The sequence below is a fragment of the Pteronotus mesoamericanus genome, unplaced genomic scaffold, assembly GCF_021234165.1.
Source record: "Pteronotus mesoamericanus isolate MK-2021 breed Mesoamerican mustached bat unplaced genomic scaffold, CSHL_Meso_final contig_130, whole genome shotgun sequence".
Lineage (NCBI taxonomy): Eukaryota > Metazoa > Chordata > Mammalia > Chiroptera > Mormoopidae > Pteronotus > Pteronotus mesoamericanus.
The window spans coordinates 25,975,387-25,992,625 of record NW_026555060.1 but is presented as its reverse complement, the minus strand read 5'-3'; the positions used below and the strand labels follow the sequence as shown (position 1 = coordinate 25,992,625).

At 35.4% G+C, this 17,239-nt stretch overlaps 1 protein-coding gene across 3 annotated transcripts in view; it reads left to right on the top strand.

Moving 5' to 3' along the window:
- The window catches only part of LOC129086956 (sperm-associated antigen 6), a 49,038-nt gene extending 45,539 nt beyond the window's left edge, over positions 1-3,499 (top strand). For all 3 annotated transcript variants that reach the window (XM_054593714.1, XM_054593721.1, XM_054593706.1), the window contains one exon: positions 3,219-3,499. In XM_054593714.1, coding sequence (XP_054449689.1) covers positions 3,219-3,288 — 70 coding nt within the window. In that variant the 3' untranslated portion in view covers positions 3,289-3,499. The remainder of the gene's footprint in view (positions 1-3,218) is intronic.
- Positions 3,500-17,239: the final 13,740 nt, after the last annotated feature.

Genomic DNA, 17,239 nt, shown 5'->3' with positions numbered 1-17,239 from the left:
TTGATTTGAAGAGCATTAAACCCAAGCCTCAAATCTTATAAGCCTAAAATAGAACCATACTACTAAACCCAAAGTTATCAAGGAGGTGAATTTCCTTTCATTATATGAAAAATGCCCACAACACATGCAGAATTAAAAGCCATATTTTTCTAATCCTACACTTATTTCTTACTTTCTCTAATATTGAAGAATATAATTTTCAATTTTAAAACATGTACAAACTTATAGAAGTTATATAAAACTATTCTTCCTATTTAATATCAGTGCTTTTTCATACATATGGTAACACTGATTTTAAAAACACAAAAATAATTTTATTTAAGATTATAATTTTCTTCTGTTTATATATATTCTGCAAGTAAAATCTTTTCAAAGATATAAGTTTATGCACTTTTGGGAGATTTTTGAGAACTCCTTGACCAAAAGAGTTCCAATAAGTTAACTTTGAAAATATTAATATACATAAAATATGCCAAAGGAATAGTATATCATAAAGTGAGTATCTACTATATATAATTTACAAATATAATGATACACCAAAAAATTTAAATAACATATGTGTAAAACCACTAAATGAAGGAAATATGAATATCTTTTCTCAAGAAAATTAAAATTAATTTTTACACATTTACATGTCACTTTAGGAAGAATGCTATTTTATGTAAGTTTAAAAAACTCTTAATACAATTTTATAAACATAAAAAATTATAGAAAAATATAAAAAAGCAAACTAAAGGCCTCCCCAAATGGAATGACCTATTAAAATTAACCTATGGTAAAGTACTTTCTTGAATAGAAACATTCTTTCTACTCCTTTCTAGACTATTTTACACAGGGCATGAGGGAAAACAAAAAACACACTCTCATGTTATACAGAATCTAATTTGGTGCTTTGTCAAAATACCATGGTAAATTTTTAACTTCTAACACCCTGTCATCTTGTATTTTATTTTAAAAATTGGCTAATTATCATGAAGAATTTTGGTTTGCTGACTTTTTCAAGTCTCTGATATATCTTTAAAGCAGTAGGTTCTATAAAATAGTGTTTTATAGAAATATTTGAAACATTGTCTTTCTATGAAAAGACAAATATAATCTTAAAGTGGTTTTGTTTTTGCAATCATATTCTTAGTTATCACTTGGTAACTATTTTATAACTAATTATTCTTTGTAAGACAGATTATCAATGGTTACATTCTCTCTGCTCTTGTTACTCTAAACATTTACTTCCTATTGCTTCCCAACTTTGGTAATCTTTAAAAATTTCTAATAAAGGTAGTTGGTATGATGAGAGAGAAGGAACCTAGGACTAGGTGTTAGAACTCTTAAGTTCTAGTCCTTGTCTACTTGACAGCCAGAGTTGTTTTGGGAACTCTTTTGTCTTCTGGATCTCTGTCCAGTAGGGAGGGGAAGATGCTTTTAGGAAACATTTAATTTGGGGAGAGGAGCATGCATATGGTCTTCTTTTTGGCATGTTTCTGATATGGTAACTGTATAATAACCCAAATCTATGGGGGCTAGAGTGAGGTTAATCCACTTACCATTCTTGAAGGCCATATAGAGGTAAGTTGGGATAGCAGCGGTTGACAGGCAGAGAAAAGGAATTTTTCGTTCTTTTTTAGAGGTTCATTTTAGTTCTTTTATGAGGAGTGTGTGGTTAGCAGCTACCACATAGCAGCATAATTTTCAAAGTTTGGTGCTTCTTTTAAAAAAAAAATCTACTTCTTGACACTTACATAAACAAATAACCTATCTTGTGCCTGACATATTTACTGTGTAAGGCCTGGGAAGGCAAAGCCTACTTTAAAATTTGTGACCAACGTAGAGAAACAGCTATGAATTCCTCAGTATATGAATACTCTGAAGAGGTCCACTGTTGAAGGGACAATTTTTTTCCCAAGTAGGAGGCCTTTAGAGGAAAAACATTCTTTAAAGTAGCTTTTGATGTTTGTATAATATGTATATATCTATTTAACTATGACTATCTATACAAGCTCACTACTGAGAAAAATACAGCTCTGTTTTGTCCACTATAACTTGACAAATTGTGGAAGAAATTAGTATACTATGAATTATGAGTTTTTAAGTCAAGCATCTGAGGATAAAAATAACTGACAAAGGACAAAGTAGGTCTCAAACATTTGGTTTTACCTGGAGAAAACAACGTAGGAGGCTTACTTTTTTTAAGTGTTTTGGAAATTTTTAAATTACACTTTAGATTTTTTTAGTCATTTATTATATTCTAGAATGTCTACCAAATTTTGACATATTTTTATATGTATGTAAATTCTTTCCATGGTATATGAAGCATTCCACAATGCATTAATCAAAATATTTAATACTTTCATACTAAATCTTTCATAAAATGTTCTATTTATAAATGTAAATTTATAGTACTATAGATGACCTAGAACAAATGAAATTGATTAATTTCCCACATTTGTGTAATAGAATATTTGTAAAACATTTATGAAATAGTTTTTAAAAAATATTTTGTTTTTTTAAGATTTTATTTATTTTCAAAGAGAGGGTAAGGAAGGGAGAAAGAGAGGGAGAGACATAAATGTACAAGAGAAACATTGATCAGTTGCCTCCCACACACTCTAACTGGGGACCTGGCTCACAACCCAGGCATATGCCCTGACTGGGAATCGAACTGGCGACCCTTTGATTCGCAGACCAGTACTCAATCCACTGAGCCACACCAGCCAGGGCTAAAATAGTTTTTTAATATGAATTATGTTGCCAGAAATTTGTTTTTATGGGTGACCAGATCTGATTAAAACATAACTTGAGAATAATCTCTAAGATAATCAGAATGTAGAACTTGATTAGTAATGATAGACTGTGTTGTCTAATGAAAAAAATCTATTAGTCGAGATCATTAAAGCAACATCAGTCACTTGTCATAATAAAAACAAAGTCGCTTTAATAAAATACTATCACTAGATTTGAAGACATCCATTTTTTGCCACTGCTTTGATATCCCTTAAAAGTTTTGTTCTTTATCTAGCACAGTCTTGTGAGTTGATGGTCTCTTTCTTGGTAATTTCTAACCTTGTGCACAAAGCATTACTAGAGCATAATTTATCTGAGATAATCCTATTATTATAGAGAGATAGTAGAATTATCTCAGATAAAAACCTTATGTTGAATCTTTTGTGCCTACTGTGCTAAATCTTTTCACCAGTATCTAATAATTTTTTTTTCTTTTTCAGGTATTATTCTCCTGGATATTCAGATACACTTTTGCAGAGAGTGGACAGCTATCAACCAGTTACTAACTAAGCAAAGTTATATTTTTCTACTCAAATTCACAGCAGAGTAGTTATGAATAACAGTTGTTAAACCTCTTTCTAAATATTTGAATTAAGTACATTCTAGAATTCATTCAATATGAAATACCTGTAGATAATATTTTCTAAATTTATGTAATACTTTAAAAATTAGTGGTTTGAATTTATGAGACAATTTTCCTGGTCATTTATTTATACAGGATTTATCTTAAAAGTAGATTTAAAAAGACATTAAAGAATTTTAAAGCATTTGTTATTGTTCTATTAAAAATCATACACACATACACACACACCTTCAATTAGACAGATGAAAGGTGGTATTCAAAAAACTCATAGTTATTTTGGCCAATTCTTTGTAGGCATAGGCAAGGAAAACTGGCCTTGCAGATTCCATAGTAGGTTAACGAAAGGAAATAGTTGAAAGAGGAAACTTTTCATCTCGAGTTTTCTAAGCTCTTTTCTTATCATACCTAAACTGTTTCTTACCTCTCATGGAGCTGGAGAGGACAGACATCAACACGCAGCATCATACAGCTGGGGACATGCTTTCCACTTTCACTGAAAGGTTTCTCAGTCTAGCTCTGCTCATGAATAAACAAGGAAGCAGGCATGTAAAGCAGGTTGTCAGTATTCTCTGGCCCTAGCTTCACTTTCCCAAGTTTCAAAAGTCACATTTTCAGAGATTTAAGACATAATTTGAAAAGAACACCATCTGGCTTGGACTTCACATGCATCTTCATTCACTTAGGGAGCTAAAATGGGGTGAAAGGGGTTTCAATAAAATTTTAAATAAAAACAGCATTAGAATTGTCCTTTTCATTTTTCCTATCTAGTGTGTTTCTGGCCTTGGGGAATATGTGATTCGACTTGGGAACCTTGGTTAGTTGGCATGTGTATGTCTTTTGATCTAAGGGGCCGTCCTTACAGTGATGCCCCCTGGAAGACAGGAGAGCAGGTGAGTGATAACCAGGGGGCCCCTAGCCCACGGTGCTTCCCAGGTGGCTGGCCTTCAGGTTTCCTTCTCAGATTCTTTTTGTCCCTTCTCAGGAGGAACCTGCGCGTTTATTTTTGGTATTTTCTGGATTCATCTCTGTCATCATTTCCTAACAGTGCATACCTTGTCGCATCTTTTAAAAGATCATTATACCCATGATTGTCCCATTTCCTTTTGCTTTGTATCAGCCTAGAATTGCTTGTAGCTTTGCTTTTTAATACTTCCTTGGGCCTATTTTGTTTCCTTGCTATAATTCCTTTGGCTTATTGCATAAGAAAATATCATTTTTAATCCCAATTTTGTAGTTTTCATTCCTCCTGTGTCTGCCTGCTTGTCTTATGAACCTTTTAAGAATCTCAGAAGATAAAGGTAGCTTTCATCTTTTGTACATTAAGGACTTCTTTTTTTCTCAGATGACCATGTTGGTAATGAAGAAACTGGTCGATACAGGATAAAACTCCTCCGATGTTATGGGAATGATGCATTTCTTATTATGTATTTCTGGCCATTTTATATTGTGCTTGAAGGTTTTCACTTCACACATCATTTCATACTTATCATTTAATGGTGTATGGATGGGTGCTACAATTTGATCATCAATTTAGAAAATTTGTGCTATGAAATGTTCCTTGACATAAAACACTTAAAGCAAATGAAGCTTTATTTTTTTAAAAAAAATCTGTTATGAGACTTATTAAAATAGAAAAAAATATTTCCTATCTGTGCTAGATCAAAAATAGTGTGTCTTGTTGCTGGTGTTCTTTGGGATTTTTACCCCTGGTTTGAATTTTGTCAGTTTCAATTCTCTGAGCAGACCAGCTGGTCTACTCACCCCCCTCACCCCTCCCCTACACCTTAGTTTATTTAAAATTCAACCATCATTAGGATATCTCATTTAGTGGAACAATTTTTTCTTTTAGGACTTCAGTTCAGGAATAGAATTGGCTGAATCTTATTATTGGTTGACTTTTGTTCATACAGTTCACCTGTTGTGGAAATACAGCTGCCTATCAGCAACCACTAATAGAGATGACGAAAGAGATGTTGAAAATCTGGGTTATAGTCATATCTGTTAAGTAGTAAGGGTCATAACACTTGCTCATCCTAATGATAAGATGTTTGTGAAAATAATCTGCAATGATGCATGTAACAGTTTTGTAAACTGTCCCATTCTCTGCAAGTCATTATGTGAGTTACGGGCATTGACAGTTGATGACAGATCACACGTTTGGGCCAAAAATCAAGGAATTGGGCAAACCAGACCCCATACCCTTAGATAAGTGGAGTTTGTGCGAGATGATTTATGATAAAGAAAAGCTACATTTCCTGACCTCATGGAATTTTCTAATTTCCGGATCTCAGGGAATTTTCTAATATCAACACGTTTGCCTGGACACAGTATGTAAAATAGGCACAAGACACTGAATACAGAACAGGCATATTTCGTTTAATATAAAACACAAATGACAACCTCATATTTACAGAAGATGGACCAGTTTTTCTAAACTTTTCCTGTCAAATTCTCCCCTTAAAGAAAGCATTAAAGATTTGTTTATTTCAAAACTTACCCTGCTTAATATAAACCCTGACCTTAAATTCCTGGGTGAGGCTATTTCCCATTTAAGATGTTAAGTTTAGAAACTGACCTTGAAAGTGTGAAGGATTCATCTGTTATGTTTTCAAATCGCCAACCCTTTGATTAAGTTAGGTGCTAGCAAATGTTGAGGCTTGTGTATACTCCGGCTTATTTTGCCACAACACCTCCTAGGAAACATTTACTTGTAGTTATTCTGCCTCAGAGATTTAACAGATCAAACGACAATTTTAACTATAACTATTGTATTTGCCCATTGTTTAAGGGACTTTGGACTTTTAAAATTTGATTTGTCTATAAAATTATTTCCCTAGTGATATGTTTTGTTTTTAAAAGGTCTTGGAAGACCATAAAATTAGACACATATTCAGTGATAATTGCTTTAAAGAATGATGAGTTGTATTATTTGTAAAAATCAGTAAGTTTTAAAAAATTTTTAGGATATATGAAAGGATAAATTAAAAAGCAAAAATAGTGCTCCAAATCTCACAACCCAGAAAATAATTATTAACAAGTTAATTTAGTTCCAAGTGCCTTTTTTGAGCTTTCGTACAGATAGAAAAAAATTTAGAAAAGTGTATTCATGCTATACATGCTATTTTAAAGTATAAAGCAAAAGTTATAGCAGTTTGCTTATTTCACAGATAGAGTTTTACTTTTTTTTTGTCTATCTTAGTGAGTTTCGGGAAAAGTTCTCCTCAATGATAAATAAGGTATCAATATAAAATATGCATAAATGGCTTGCTTTTTACTAATTATTGACTAATATTTGCCAGGGAGATTTTAAACTGAGTGCTATTTATGGCTTACCAGTTTTACAGCCTTGAATCAAGAATATTATACTAATAATACATCATTTTGCAAAGTGATTTGATATATTTATACATGTTAAAAAGCCTTTCCCATGCATATAGAATTTGTGGTAATTCAGTCTTGCTAAAATTTATATTAAAATATGAAATGTATGCATTACTGATGGTGCTTAATAATGTATTTTTGACACAATTTCAATTCTTTGAGAACTACTTTTTAAAAATTTAATATTTATTGTATATTTTTACATTAACTTTTAGTCCCTTTATACCTCCTCCCCCCGGCAATCACCACACTGTTGTTCATGTCCATGAGTCCTTTTTCCTTTTTGCTCTCTCCCTCCACTCCCTCACCGCCACCCTCACCTTAGCTGTCATCCTGCCCCATCTATGAGTCTGTCCCCATTTTTCTTGTCAGTTCAGTTTGTTCATTAGATTCTACATAGGAGGGAAATCATATGGTATTCGTCTTTTTCTGACTGGCTTCTTTCACTTAGCATAATGTTCTCCAGGTTCATCCATACGATTGCAAAGGGGAAAACTTCATTCTTTTTTACAGCCAAGTAGTATTCCACTGTGTAGATGTCCTATAGTTTTTTTTATTCATTCATTTATTGAGGGACCTTTGAGAACTAGTATAACCTATACTGGCTTCTCTGTTTTTCTAAATCTCTTTAGCATGTATAGTTTGAATCATACAAATGTAATTAAAATGCCAAAGAGAATGTCATTCTATTAGTTTCTTCTTTACTAACTCAAGTATGACCTTCTTCTGGGATGAGTGATGTGTGTCCTGCTCTTCAGTCCCTAGTGGCACCCAGCACTGCGATAAGCACACAGGGGAACAGGTGGTGGGCTGGACTGAGCGTCAGGGCAGCAGGCTCTCTCTCTATGGTCAAGTCTCCTTAAATCCCCAGGCCATAGTTTTCTGAAATATCATTGTTTGGTGTAAAAGGGGACAGACTCTAGAGTTAAAAGACCCAGATTAGAATCTCAAAACTACTTCAACCTGACTCACTGGCTTTCTGCAAGTTATTCATACCACTCATTTCATAGGATCCTGAGGATTCAGCCAGGGTGAGTGAGCATTGGCCCTGGCACATAGTAAGCAGTGCCACCAATAGTCTATATGATATCTGGTATTTTTTAAAAAATACTTGTTTTTAGAGTGGGGGAAGGGAAGGAGAAAGAGAAGGAGAGAAACATCAATGTGTGGTTGCGTCTCCCACACCCCCAACGGAGAACCTGGCCTGCAACCCAGGCATGTGCCCTGACCGGGAATCGAACTGGCAGTCCCTTGGTTGACATTCCTGCACTCAGTCCACTGAGCCACACCAGGCAGGGCTATATATCTTTATGTACATAGAAAAAGGTGCACAGTCCTCAAGACACTTTACTTCCATTTGGAGGACTCATAATATTCTGATTTGTTCAGGCAAGACACTTTACTGCCACCTGCTGGAAATTTTTCTTAAGAAATATGCAAACAATAATGTTTACAATGTGAACCACACCCCCTTAGATGTGTTGGTGCCTTTGTGCAATCACAGCCTACACAACTGTGCACATACGTGCTCAATAGAATTTGCTACTCTTCACTTTACTAAGTTGGGTTTGGAAGAGAATTCCAGATAATGCTACTATGGCATGAAGCAATTCATTTTACAAAATCAAGGGGTCAGTTAATCTCTATAAAAACAATCAGCACTTTTTATTACAAAACCTGGAAATAATGTGAGCTTACTCCTTCCCCCACTTCCCATTTCCCCCACAGACAAGTATGTTCTACAATAAAACCTACAATTTAAGTTAGCAGAGATACTAATTAAGCCAATACTCTTGTGTTTATAAACACTGAATAGAAGATCAAATCAGGTGACATTTTATGTATGCAAAAGCAAAGCACATTTTAGAATAGTCCATATAGACTTTCAATCTTAATTTTTAAGATTGGATCAAGAATAATGTCATTATTTCAAGATGGTTGATCTTTGGAAAGCATCTCTGCTGGGGCTCCATTCACCTTCCTTCCTCCTGCAACTTTAGCTGGGATAGTCCTTATTCAGAGACCATTATAGTAGCCTTTTGACACACAAAAGGGAAAAAAATCAGCTCAAACATACCAGTAGAGTCATGAAGATTGATTAAATATGGATTAGGGGGAGTTTATTGAGAAAGGGAACATTCTCCCAAGATAAAGATTTATTACCCTAGAAAGGACCCCAGGAGCAAGGATGGCTCTTGGAAGCTAGAGAAATGAACAGCCCACACGACAGGAAGTAGAGATACCACAACTGCCATGGCTGACTGGAAAAAGATATCAAATGGCTCATAGAGGTGGTTGTGTACAAGTAGGGATGAAAAACCCACCCGCTGACTGTTCAAAGTTCCAGAGAGCATACTATTTACCAAAGCGATAAGCAATGCATTGTTAAGAGGGTAAGGATCATTGAGAATTTCAGTGGTGGTGGTGTTCTATTTGCTAGGGTTCACTGGAGGAGACACTGTTACAGAACTGGGCTCCTTAATAGGGATGAGAGGATCCAGACACAATAGAGGCCAAGTGACAGTGTGTAACTGTCAGAAGCGAAGTGTGTGCAATTAGCCTTGGCTGGCTAGCTTGGTTGGTTGGAGTGTTGTCCCAATACTCCAGAGTTATGGGTTCTATCCCTGGTAGGGCACACACAGTAGTCAGTCAGTGAATGCATGACTAGATGGAGCAATAAAATCAATGTTTCTCTCTCTCTCTCTCAAAAATAAATTTTTTAAAAAATGTGCGCAGTTATTGTAATGAGTTGCGATATTGGTGTGGCATTCATAGAGAGCTATATTGATGGTTAATAGAGCTCAGTGTTCCCAGAGGCAAAATAGATAGGCAGTCAATAAAAGTATCAATTTATAAAACAAAAATAAATCAAGACTGGGTTGTCAGGAGGCTAGGGGCACCTGCCCCAATGAAATGGCACAGTCACTGGCCTAGTTTCCAGACCTGAGTCAATTATCAGATCAGGAACCCACTGACTTAAGAGGCTAGTCCCTATAAAAATGGAGCTTGAAAGATCTCCATTAACTGTATTTAGTAGTTATTTCCCATGCACTTCAGAATATTGTTTTAATCCCTTTACCAGGTGACAAAGTTGTAAAAGACTGGGTTCCGACGTACGTCTAGGCACCAGTGCAAGCATCTCCACCATATCACTCAGCAGACTCAATGGTGTTAAAGTTTATCTGTGGTGGGAAAAGATATCATGTCGAGTTACCAGTAATCCCACTAGGAGAAACCCAACATAGACTCCCAGGATTCTGAAGCAAGGTTATACTGTCTCTAGTAAAGATCTATGTACCATTCAAATAGATATTCTTAGAGCCTAATGATCCTTGATTGAAATGGAGTGTCTGACAGTGGGACAAAAAGTGACTTTGTGGCAAGAGATAATCCTTGTGAGCTGGGTTCTGTCAGATCCAACAAGTTGTAAATTGGGTGGGCCCAGCAGCAGTCCACCACAAAATGGAAGTGGCATATGTAGGACTGGGCATGAGTTGGGTCAAAGGACACAATGAAGTTCTATCAGCTAATGGCCCAGATCCCCATGTCTTGCCACTATTGTACTGGGTTCACAACTACGGTGTTCACTTCTATGGTGTAATCTGCCTAGACTAGCATGGGTAACCTGAGGCTGAGGCAAAGCTACAATGGATGGTGGAGAAGGGAATAAAATGTCAGTTCCTTCAGGCTTGATATCCATTTCAGTTACAGCAACTGTAGTTCTCCCACTAAATTTCTTGTACTTCCTCAGCAATAAAGGCCAACCAGAGTCCTGGAGTGGCCAGTTCCTAGGGGGCAGAACTTACTGTAAGAAACAAGTGGATCTGAGCAACACAAGGGCTGAACCATAATAGAGACTCTAACGCTCCACCTTTGGGCATCTCCTCTTCGGGGCCAGGGCCAATGCACCCATCCTCCAGCTGCTGCTGTTTTCTAGTCACACATTTTATAGGCTTCCCACAGATAAAAACGGAATTAAGTCCTCAACCCACAACCAGAGTGGACCTTAATAATTTGCTAATAATTTGACTGGCTTAAAATTAACACCTTAAGTTTAACCAAAAAATTTAACTCTTGGGCAACTAGTTCAAATTGGAAACAAACCAAACCAGAACATCAAATTTTCTCAGATCTAAACCCAAACCAGAGTTCCAGACACTTTAAAAAAATTTTTTTTACTGATTTTTAGAGAGTGAGGAAGGGAGAGAGAGAGAAACATCAATTTGTTGTTCCACTTATTTATGCATTCATTGGTTGGTTCTTGTATGTGTCCTGAGGGGGCTGGGAGTGGTGGGCGAACTTGCAACCTTACATATGGGGACGACATCTAACCTACTGAGCTACCAGGCCAGGGCCAGACACTTGGCACATATAGCTCTGAGTAGACTCTCTGTAGCCTTCGCAGCTCTTGCTAATTAGAAGCCCTTGACTTCACTCTGGCAGCTTAGCAGATAAATGTCTTCCAAAGTGTGCTCCCATCTGAAGTTAGAGTAAATGGCTAGAATTTTAAAAAATTAACTTGCACTCAATTTGGTTCAGATGGGGAAGAAAACATCAGTTATTTTTCAAAAAGTAAGTTCATGCCCACCCAGCATCATACCCATCAAAATAATAACTGTGCAACTTATTATTCAATATTACTTATAATTTTTTGACATACAGATGCTTATGCAGATATATCGGTGATTCCTTCCACTGTTTTGTGGTTCTTTCCCATCCAAGAGCCACTTACATATTTATATTCATATATATACAGACACATATATATATATATATATTTAGATCTTTTAAAATTTCATTTTCACATTTGCCTCTTTAATCCATCTGGAATGTATTTCAGTATACAGTATGAAGCGAGCATCTAATCTGTTTTTTTCCCCTCCCAAATGAATGGCTGGTTTTCCTAGTACTAGTTATTGAATAAGCCACATCCTCCTTATTGGTGATGCTTCATTTACTTGTATACTGAATTTTCTTTCAAGGCTATTTGTTCTTAAATATCAATCTATTTACCGATCTTTTCTCAGTCGTTCAAAATCATTGCATGTGGGTTTGTATTAACATCTGGTACAGAGAATCTACTGTTTTGACTCTTCCATTTCAAAAGTATTCTGGCTACTCTCTCCTGTTTTTTCCCTCCAAGCGGACATTAATCTTTTCAACTTCAAAAAACAATCCCACCCTGGGCGGGTGTGGCTCAGTGGATTGGGTGCCAGTCTGTGAACCAAAAGGTCGCCAGTTTGATTCCCTGTCAGAGCACATGCCTGGGTTGTGGGCCAGGTGCCCAGTTGGGTGTGAGAAAGAGACAACTGATTGATGGTTCTCTCACACATACATGTTTCTCTCCCGTTCTTTCTCCTTACCTCCCCCTCTCTCTAAAAAGATAAACGAAATATTTAAAACAAAAACAAAAAACAATCCCATTGGCATTTCAGTTAAAATCACAAATAAAAAATAGATAAATATATCTTAGAGCATAACACATTTTTCAATTTATTAAAATCTTTCTGTTCTCATGTTTTTTCTCTTTTTTGTATAGATCCTCTCCAGTTCTTGCCAATATTATATATGTGACTATATATATATACACATGTGCGCACACATGCACGCACACACACACACACACACATATACATTGTCTGGAAAAAGTCCACTATTATTAATATCATGAGAATGGTTTGCACAACATCAATGTAACCTGGCAGCCAAGGAAAGTAGACTGGAATGTGCGTGTATGAACAATGACGACTTCATTGTACTAGTCAGTGGGGGTGGTAGACACTGTTGACTGAGCCTGTATATTTTGTGGCCATCGCATTCAAAATGACTGAGCAAGTAGAGGAATGAATTTGCATCAAATTTTGTGTTAAGCTTAAACATTCTCCACAGAAACTATATGGATGATTCAGAAGGCCACAGCTATGGGCAACTGGTGATTGGCAGCTTTATCATGACAACACGCCCACTCATGCATCACATCTCATGCAGAGATTTTGGTGAAACATCAAATCACCCAGGTGACTCTGCCCCCCTTCAGCTCAGATTTGGTGCCCTGCAACATCTGGCTTTTTCCACAACTAAAATCACCTCTGAAAGTGATGAGATTTAACACTGTTGATGAGATTCAGGAAAATACGAAGGGGCAGCGGATAGCAATTGGGAGAACTGTGTGAGGTTCCAAGGTGCCTATTTTGAAAGGGACTGAGGTGTCATTGTCCTTTGTACAATATGTCTTGTATCTTCTTCAATAAATGCCTCTATTTGTCACAGTACATGGTTGGATACTTTCTGGACAGCCTGCGTGTGTGTGTGTGTGTGTGTGTGTGTGTGTGTGTAATTTCCCAAGTTTTTGTTGGGTCACTGGAAAAGTTATTGATTTTTTAAATAACTATTTTATAATACTTTTTCAATTAGTTCTCTTGAGTTTCTTAGGCAGAAGTATCATCTGCAAATAAAGGCATTTCTTCAGTTTTCAAATATTTTAGCTATTATTTCTGTTTCTTCTCTTATTACAGAATTATTTCAGCACAACTTTAAAGAATAAGAGATAATCTATGGCAAAAAGAATAGCAGGCATCTTTATACTAATTTTATTAATGCCTCTACTGTCATATTACCCATATTTTGCCACATACAATGTACATGTTTTTACTCAAATTTTTCAGGGAAAAATAAGGATGCACATTATACATGGGTAGAACCTGAAATACTTTGTATCTGTTCTTACATTTTATAATTATTTGTTACATAAAATTTCTTGTACCATAATATGTTCAAAAATAAATGCTAAAATTTGTTTATAATACAAAAACAAGTATCTAAATATAAATAAATAATTGAATTAAAAAATTATAATGAAAAGTTTTTTTCCTGAATGTTTGGGCCAAAAACCTGGGTGCATATTATACATAGGAGCACATTATACATAGGAGCACACTATACACAGCAAAATATGGTAGATCCAGCAATTCCATTGCTAGTCACTGATCCTACAAGTACACCAGCACCAACAGGCAAAGATATTAAAAAATGCTCACTGTAACTGTACATAATTGCATTAACTAGAAAACAGGCTAAATGCTCTCCATTTGTTTCAGTGGAAAAATGCTGCATTTATATAGCAGAACTCAGCTGCTATGAAAAAATTTGTCAGATTTATGTGCTGATGTGGGAAGATGTCAAAGTTACTTTATAAAATGGAAAAGGGAAATGTAGAACAATATGTATAGTTTGATTCTTGATTTTTTTCAAAGGAAATAGTTATATGCTTTTATGTGTTGGAAAATTTCTGGCAGGATATGGAATAAACTGTTAATAGCAGTTACCTCTGGGAGGGGAGGTGAAGAGTGGTGATGGGAGATTGAGGAATTAACCTTGAACTTTCTGTTCTTCCTTAGAGTTTGGCTGTATTACCATTAACATTATAATTTTTATAAAATTTTACTTAAAAATCTGATATTGACTATTGATTTAATATTTACTAAGAATTTTTATAAAATTTAGTTGTTTTAATCAGGAGGCAGTGTTAAATTTTATCTTTGGAGATTATGGCATTTTTCTTTCTTATATGACCTACATGTATGATTTATTTCAATTATTTTAGTATTATAAAAATATCCTGGCATTTCTATGGTAAAATCTACCTGATCATGTTAAAAATAACTGACTTCATTGAATATAATTTACTGGTATATTTATGGGAAATTCTGGCATTGAATTTCTTATGTGAGTTTATACTAGTATTTTTTTAGTGTTTTTCTGTACCATTTTGATATACTTTATAATAATTATATTTCTTCCTAAAATGAATTATATTTTAATATCTTTATGCACTTAGAAAGGGAATTATATATCCTTCAAATTATGCAAGAATTTGCCAATATAATCTCTAGGGCTAAACCTCTTTAAAATTTCCTCTCTGTTTTTGATCTACCTGGATTTTTAATTTCTTCTTGATTCAATATGGGTGATTTATATTTTTCCAGAAAATAAATGTTTTAGCATACAGTTAACTACACATAGTATTCTCATATAATTAAAAAAAGTTTCTATGTGTTTTTTCTCCTCCTTTATAATTTTATGTATATAGTCTCTCTCGTTTATTAAATGGATTTGCCAGATATTTCCCTACTTTCTTCCTATTTTTCTGAAAAAATATTTTTGGATTTATCAATAATTGTGTTTTTGTTTTCTATTTCATTAATTTCTGCTTCAATCTTTTAATTCTCCTTTTCTCACAGTCTAATTTTTTAAAAAGCACTACTCAGTTCACTTATTTTTATCCTTTCGTGTTTAATTTTTCCCTGCTAAACAATGTTACTAAACTTGGTCTGGTTTTAAATGACTTTTAGGTATTTCTAATAATTAAATCTACTCTGATAGGCAGAGGGCTATAATTGACTATGTCCATGTAAAAGAATGGGACTCAGTCTCCTGTGGCAAATTTTTACAGAATTCTAAAACTGTGTGAGGAATGGCAATTTAATTGCAGCAAGCTTACAACTTATTCTAAAGGGGTCAATATCTATTTGTAATATAAAATCGATATGTTTACTAGAATATTATCTGCCCTCAGATATTTGGAAAGAATCAAGTGCCAGGATTTAAGGAGAAACTGTTATGTCTGCTTAATGGGATGTCCTCAGATAGGGCAAGTTTGTAGAGCAAGATATTTAAAAATGTTTTTTCTTTTTGTGAAAAGGTATTTAAATACATTATGTGTACAGCCTGACGTCATGATTGGAATTAACCTCAGATAAAACATTTTTAAATGTTAGGATTATACATTGTTCACATGATAGGATGACAAAACTTTCACTGCAAAAACCAATTTACTGCAATGATACCGATGTTGGCAGAACATGCTTTTAAAAATAACTTTTCGCCCTGGCTGATGTAGCTCAGTGGATTGAGTGCCTGTCTGTGAACTGAAAGGTTGCCGGTTCTGTTCCCACCTGGGGCACATGCCTGGTTGCTGGCCAAGTCCCCGGCCAGGGGCGTGGGGGGTTGGGCGTGGGGCATGGGGCGTGGGCAAGGCAACCAATCTGTTTCTCTCATCCATCAATGTTTCTCTTTCTCCTTTCCTTCCCCCTTCTTTAAAACTAAATCTTAAAAATTATTTTTTTAAAACAATGCTTTGATAGGCCAGATTATAAACAAGAAAAGTAAATCTCTCATAAAAAAATATTGTGTTAATAGAAAGGTAGATTTGCAGATGTGATCTTTACCAGCATATGCCTCAAAAGATCACCAGATCCATGTGTTTGTATATTATGTAACAGTGTTTAAGTGGCCAGGAAAGGGAGGATTTTGTAGTCCAGAAAGTGGAAATGTCCTATTCAACATATGACCCTGGACAGTCCCCTCTCAAATTACTGTTGATCAAATTACAGATGGTTGGCAAGTCAGGTGGGAGGGAAGAAAAGGTCTGACAAACTTGGCATTAAACAGGAACCACAAAGCCAGTGGCTATTATTAAAAACACAAACTTGTCCTGGCCAGGTGGCTCAGCTGTTTGGAGTGTTATCCCACAAACCAACAGGCTGAGGGTTCGATTCCTGGTCAGAGCACATGTTTGGGTTGCAGGCCCCCTTCTTCCTCACCCCTCAGCTCCCATGTGTGCGAGACAACCGACTGGTCACATCTCTTTCTCCCTCCATTTCCCTCTCTATAAAATTAATAAGCATGTCCTCAGGTGAGGATAAAACAAACAAAAATCTCCAAACTTACTGAAGTCTTTAATATATTTTTTAAAAAATGCAAAGAAAAATTGTTTTGCAAAGCATTCTGGACCAAAAGTTCCTTTAAAAAGCTTCAATATAGCATTCCCTACTCAGTTTTAGAAAAGGTAGAAAGAACATGGCTTAATGAATGAACCAAAAACATATACCTAGCTGCTCCCAACACTAACAGTTTTATGATCATGTTTGAAAAGCATTTACTTTGTTTTGCATCCACATGCATTTCAAGTTTTTCAAACTTTCAAATGTTTAAACCATGTACATACCTGTGGTCTAGGAATTTATTCTTGAAAGGAAACACCATTAGGCACCAATAAATGGAAAATCAAACTTTTATCTCTACCAACTTCAAACAGGAATGTATATATAAATGTATGTATTTAACAGTGAGCTTGACTGGATGCCTTTCAAAGCAGCAATTTGGGGCTAATAGGAGAGTAAGTCAGAGCCCAAAATAATCTTAATTTTGTTGGTTATTGTGGCTGTGAAATTGTAAGTAAAGCACAGACCTAAAGCCCAAATTCTGCTAAAGGATTACCAAGAAAGTAGAGCCTGAGGCCAAGTTTAAGTGTTAAGATTTTGTTAGGAGGGGCAACCCAGGGCTGTAAGGATGAGGGGAAATGTAAAAGAAAGCAAAAAATACGAGGAGATGCAGCACTGAGCTGAAAACAACTTCACAAGAAAATACAGCTTATTGCTCAGTCCCAAAGGGCAGCTTCCAGACAAGCCACGAAGATCCATCATTACTTGAGAAAGT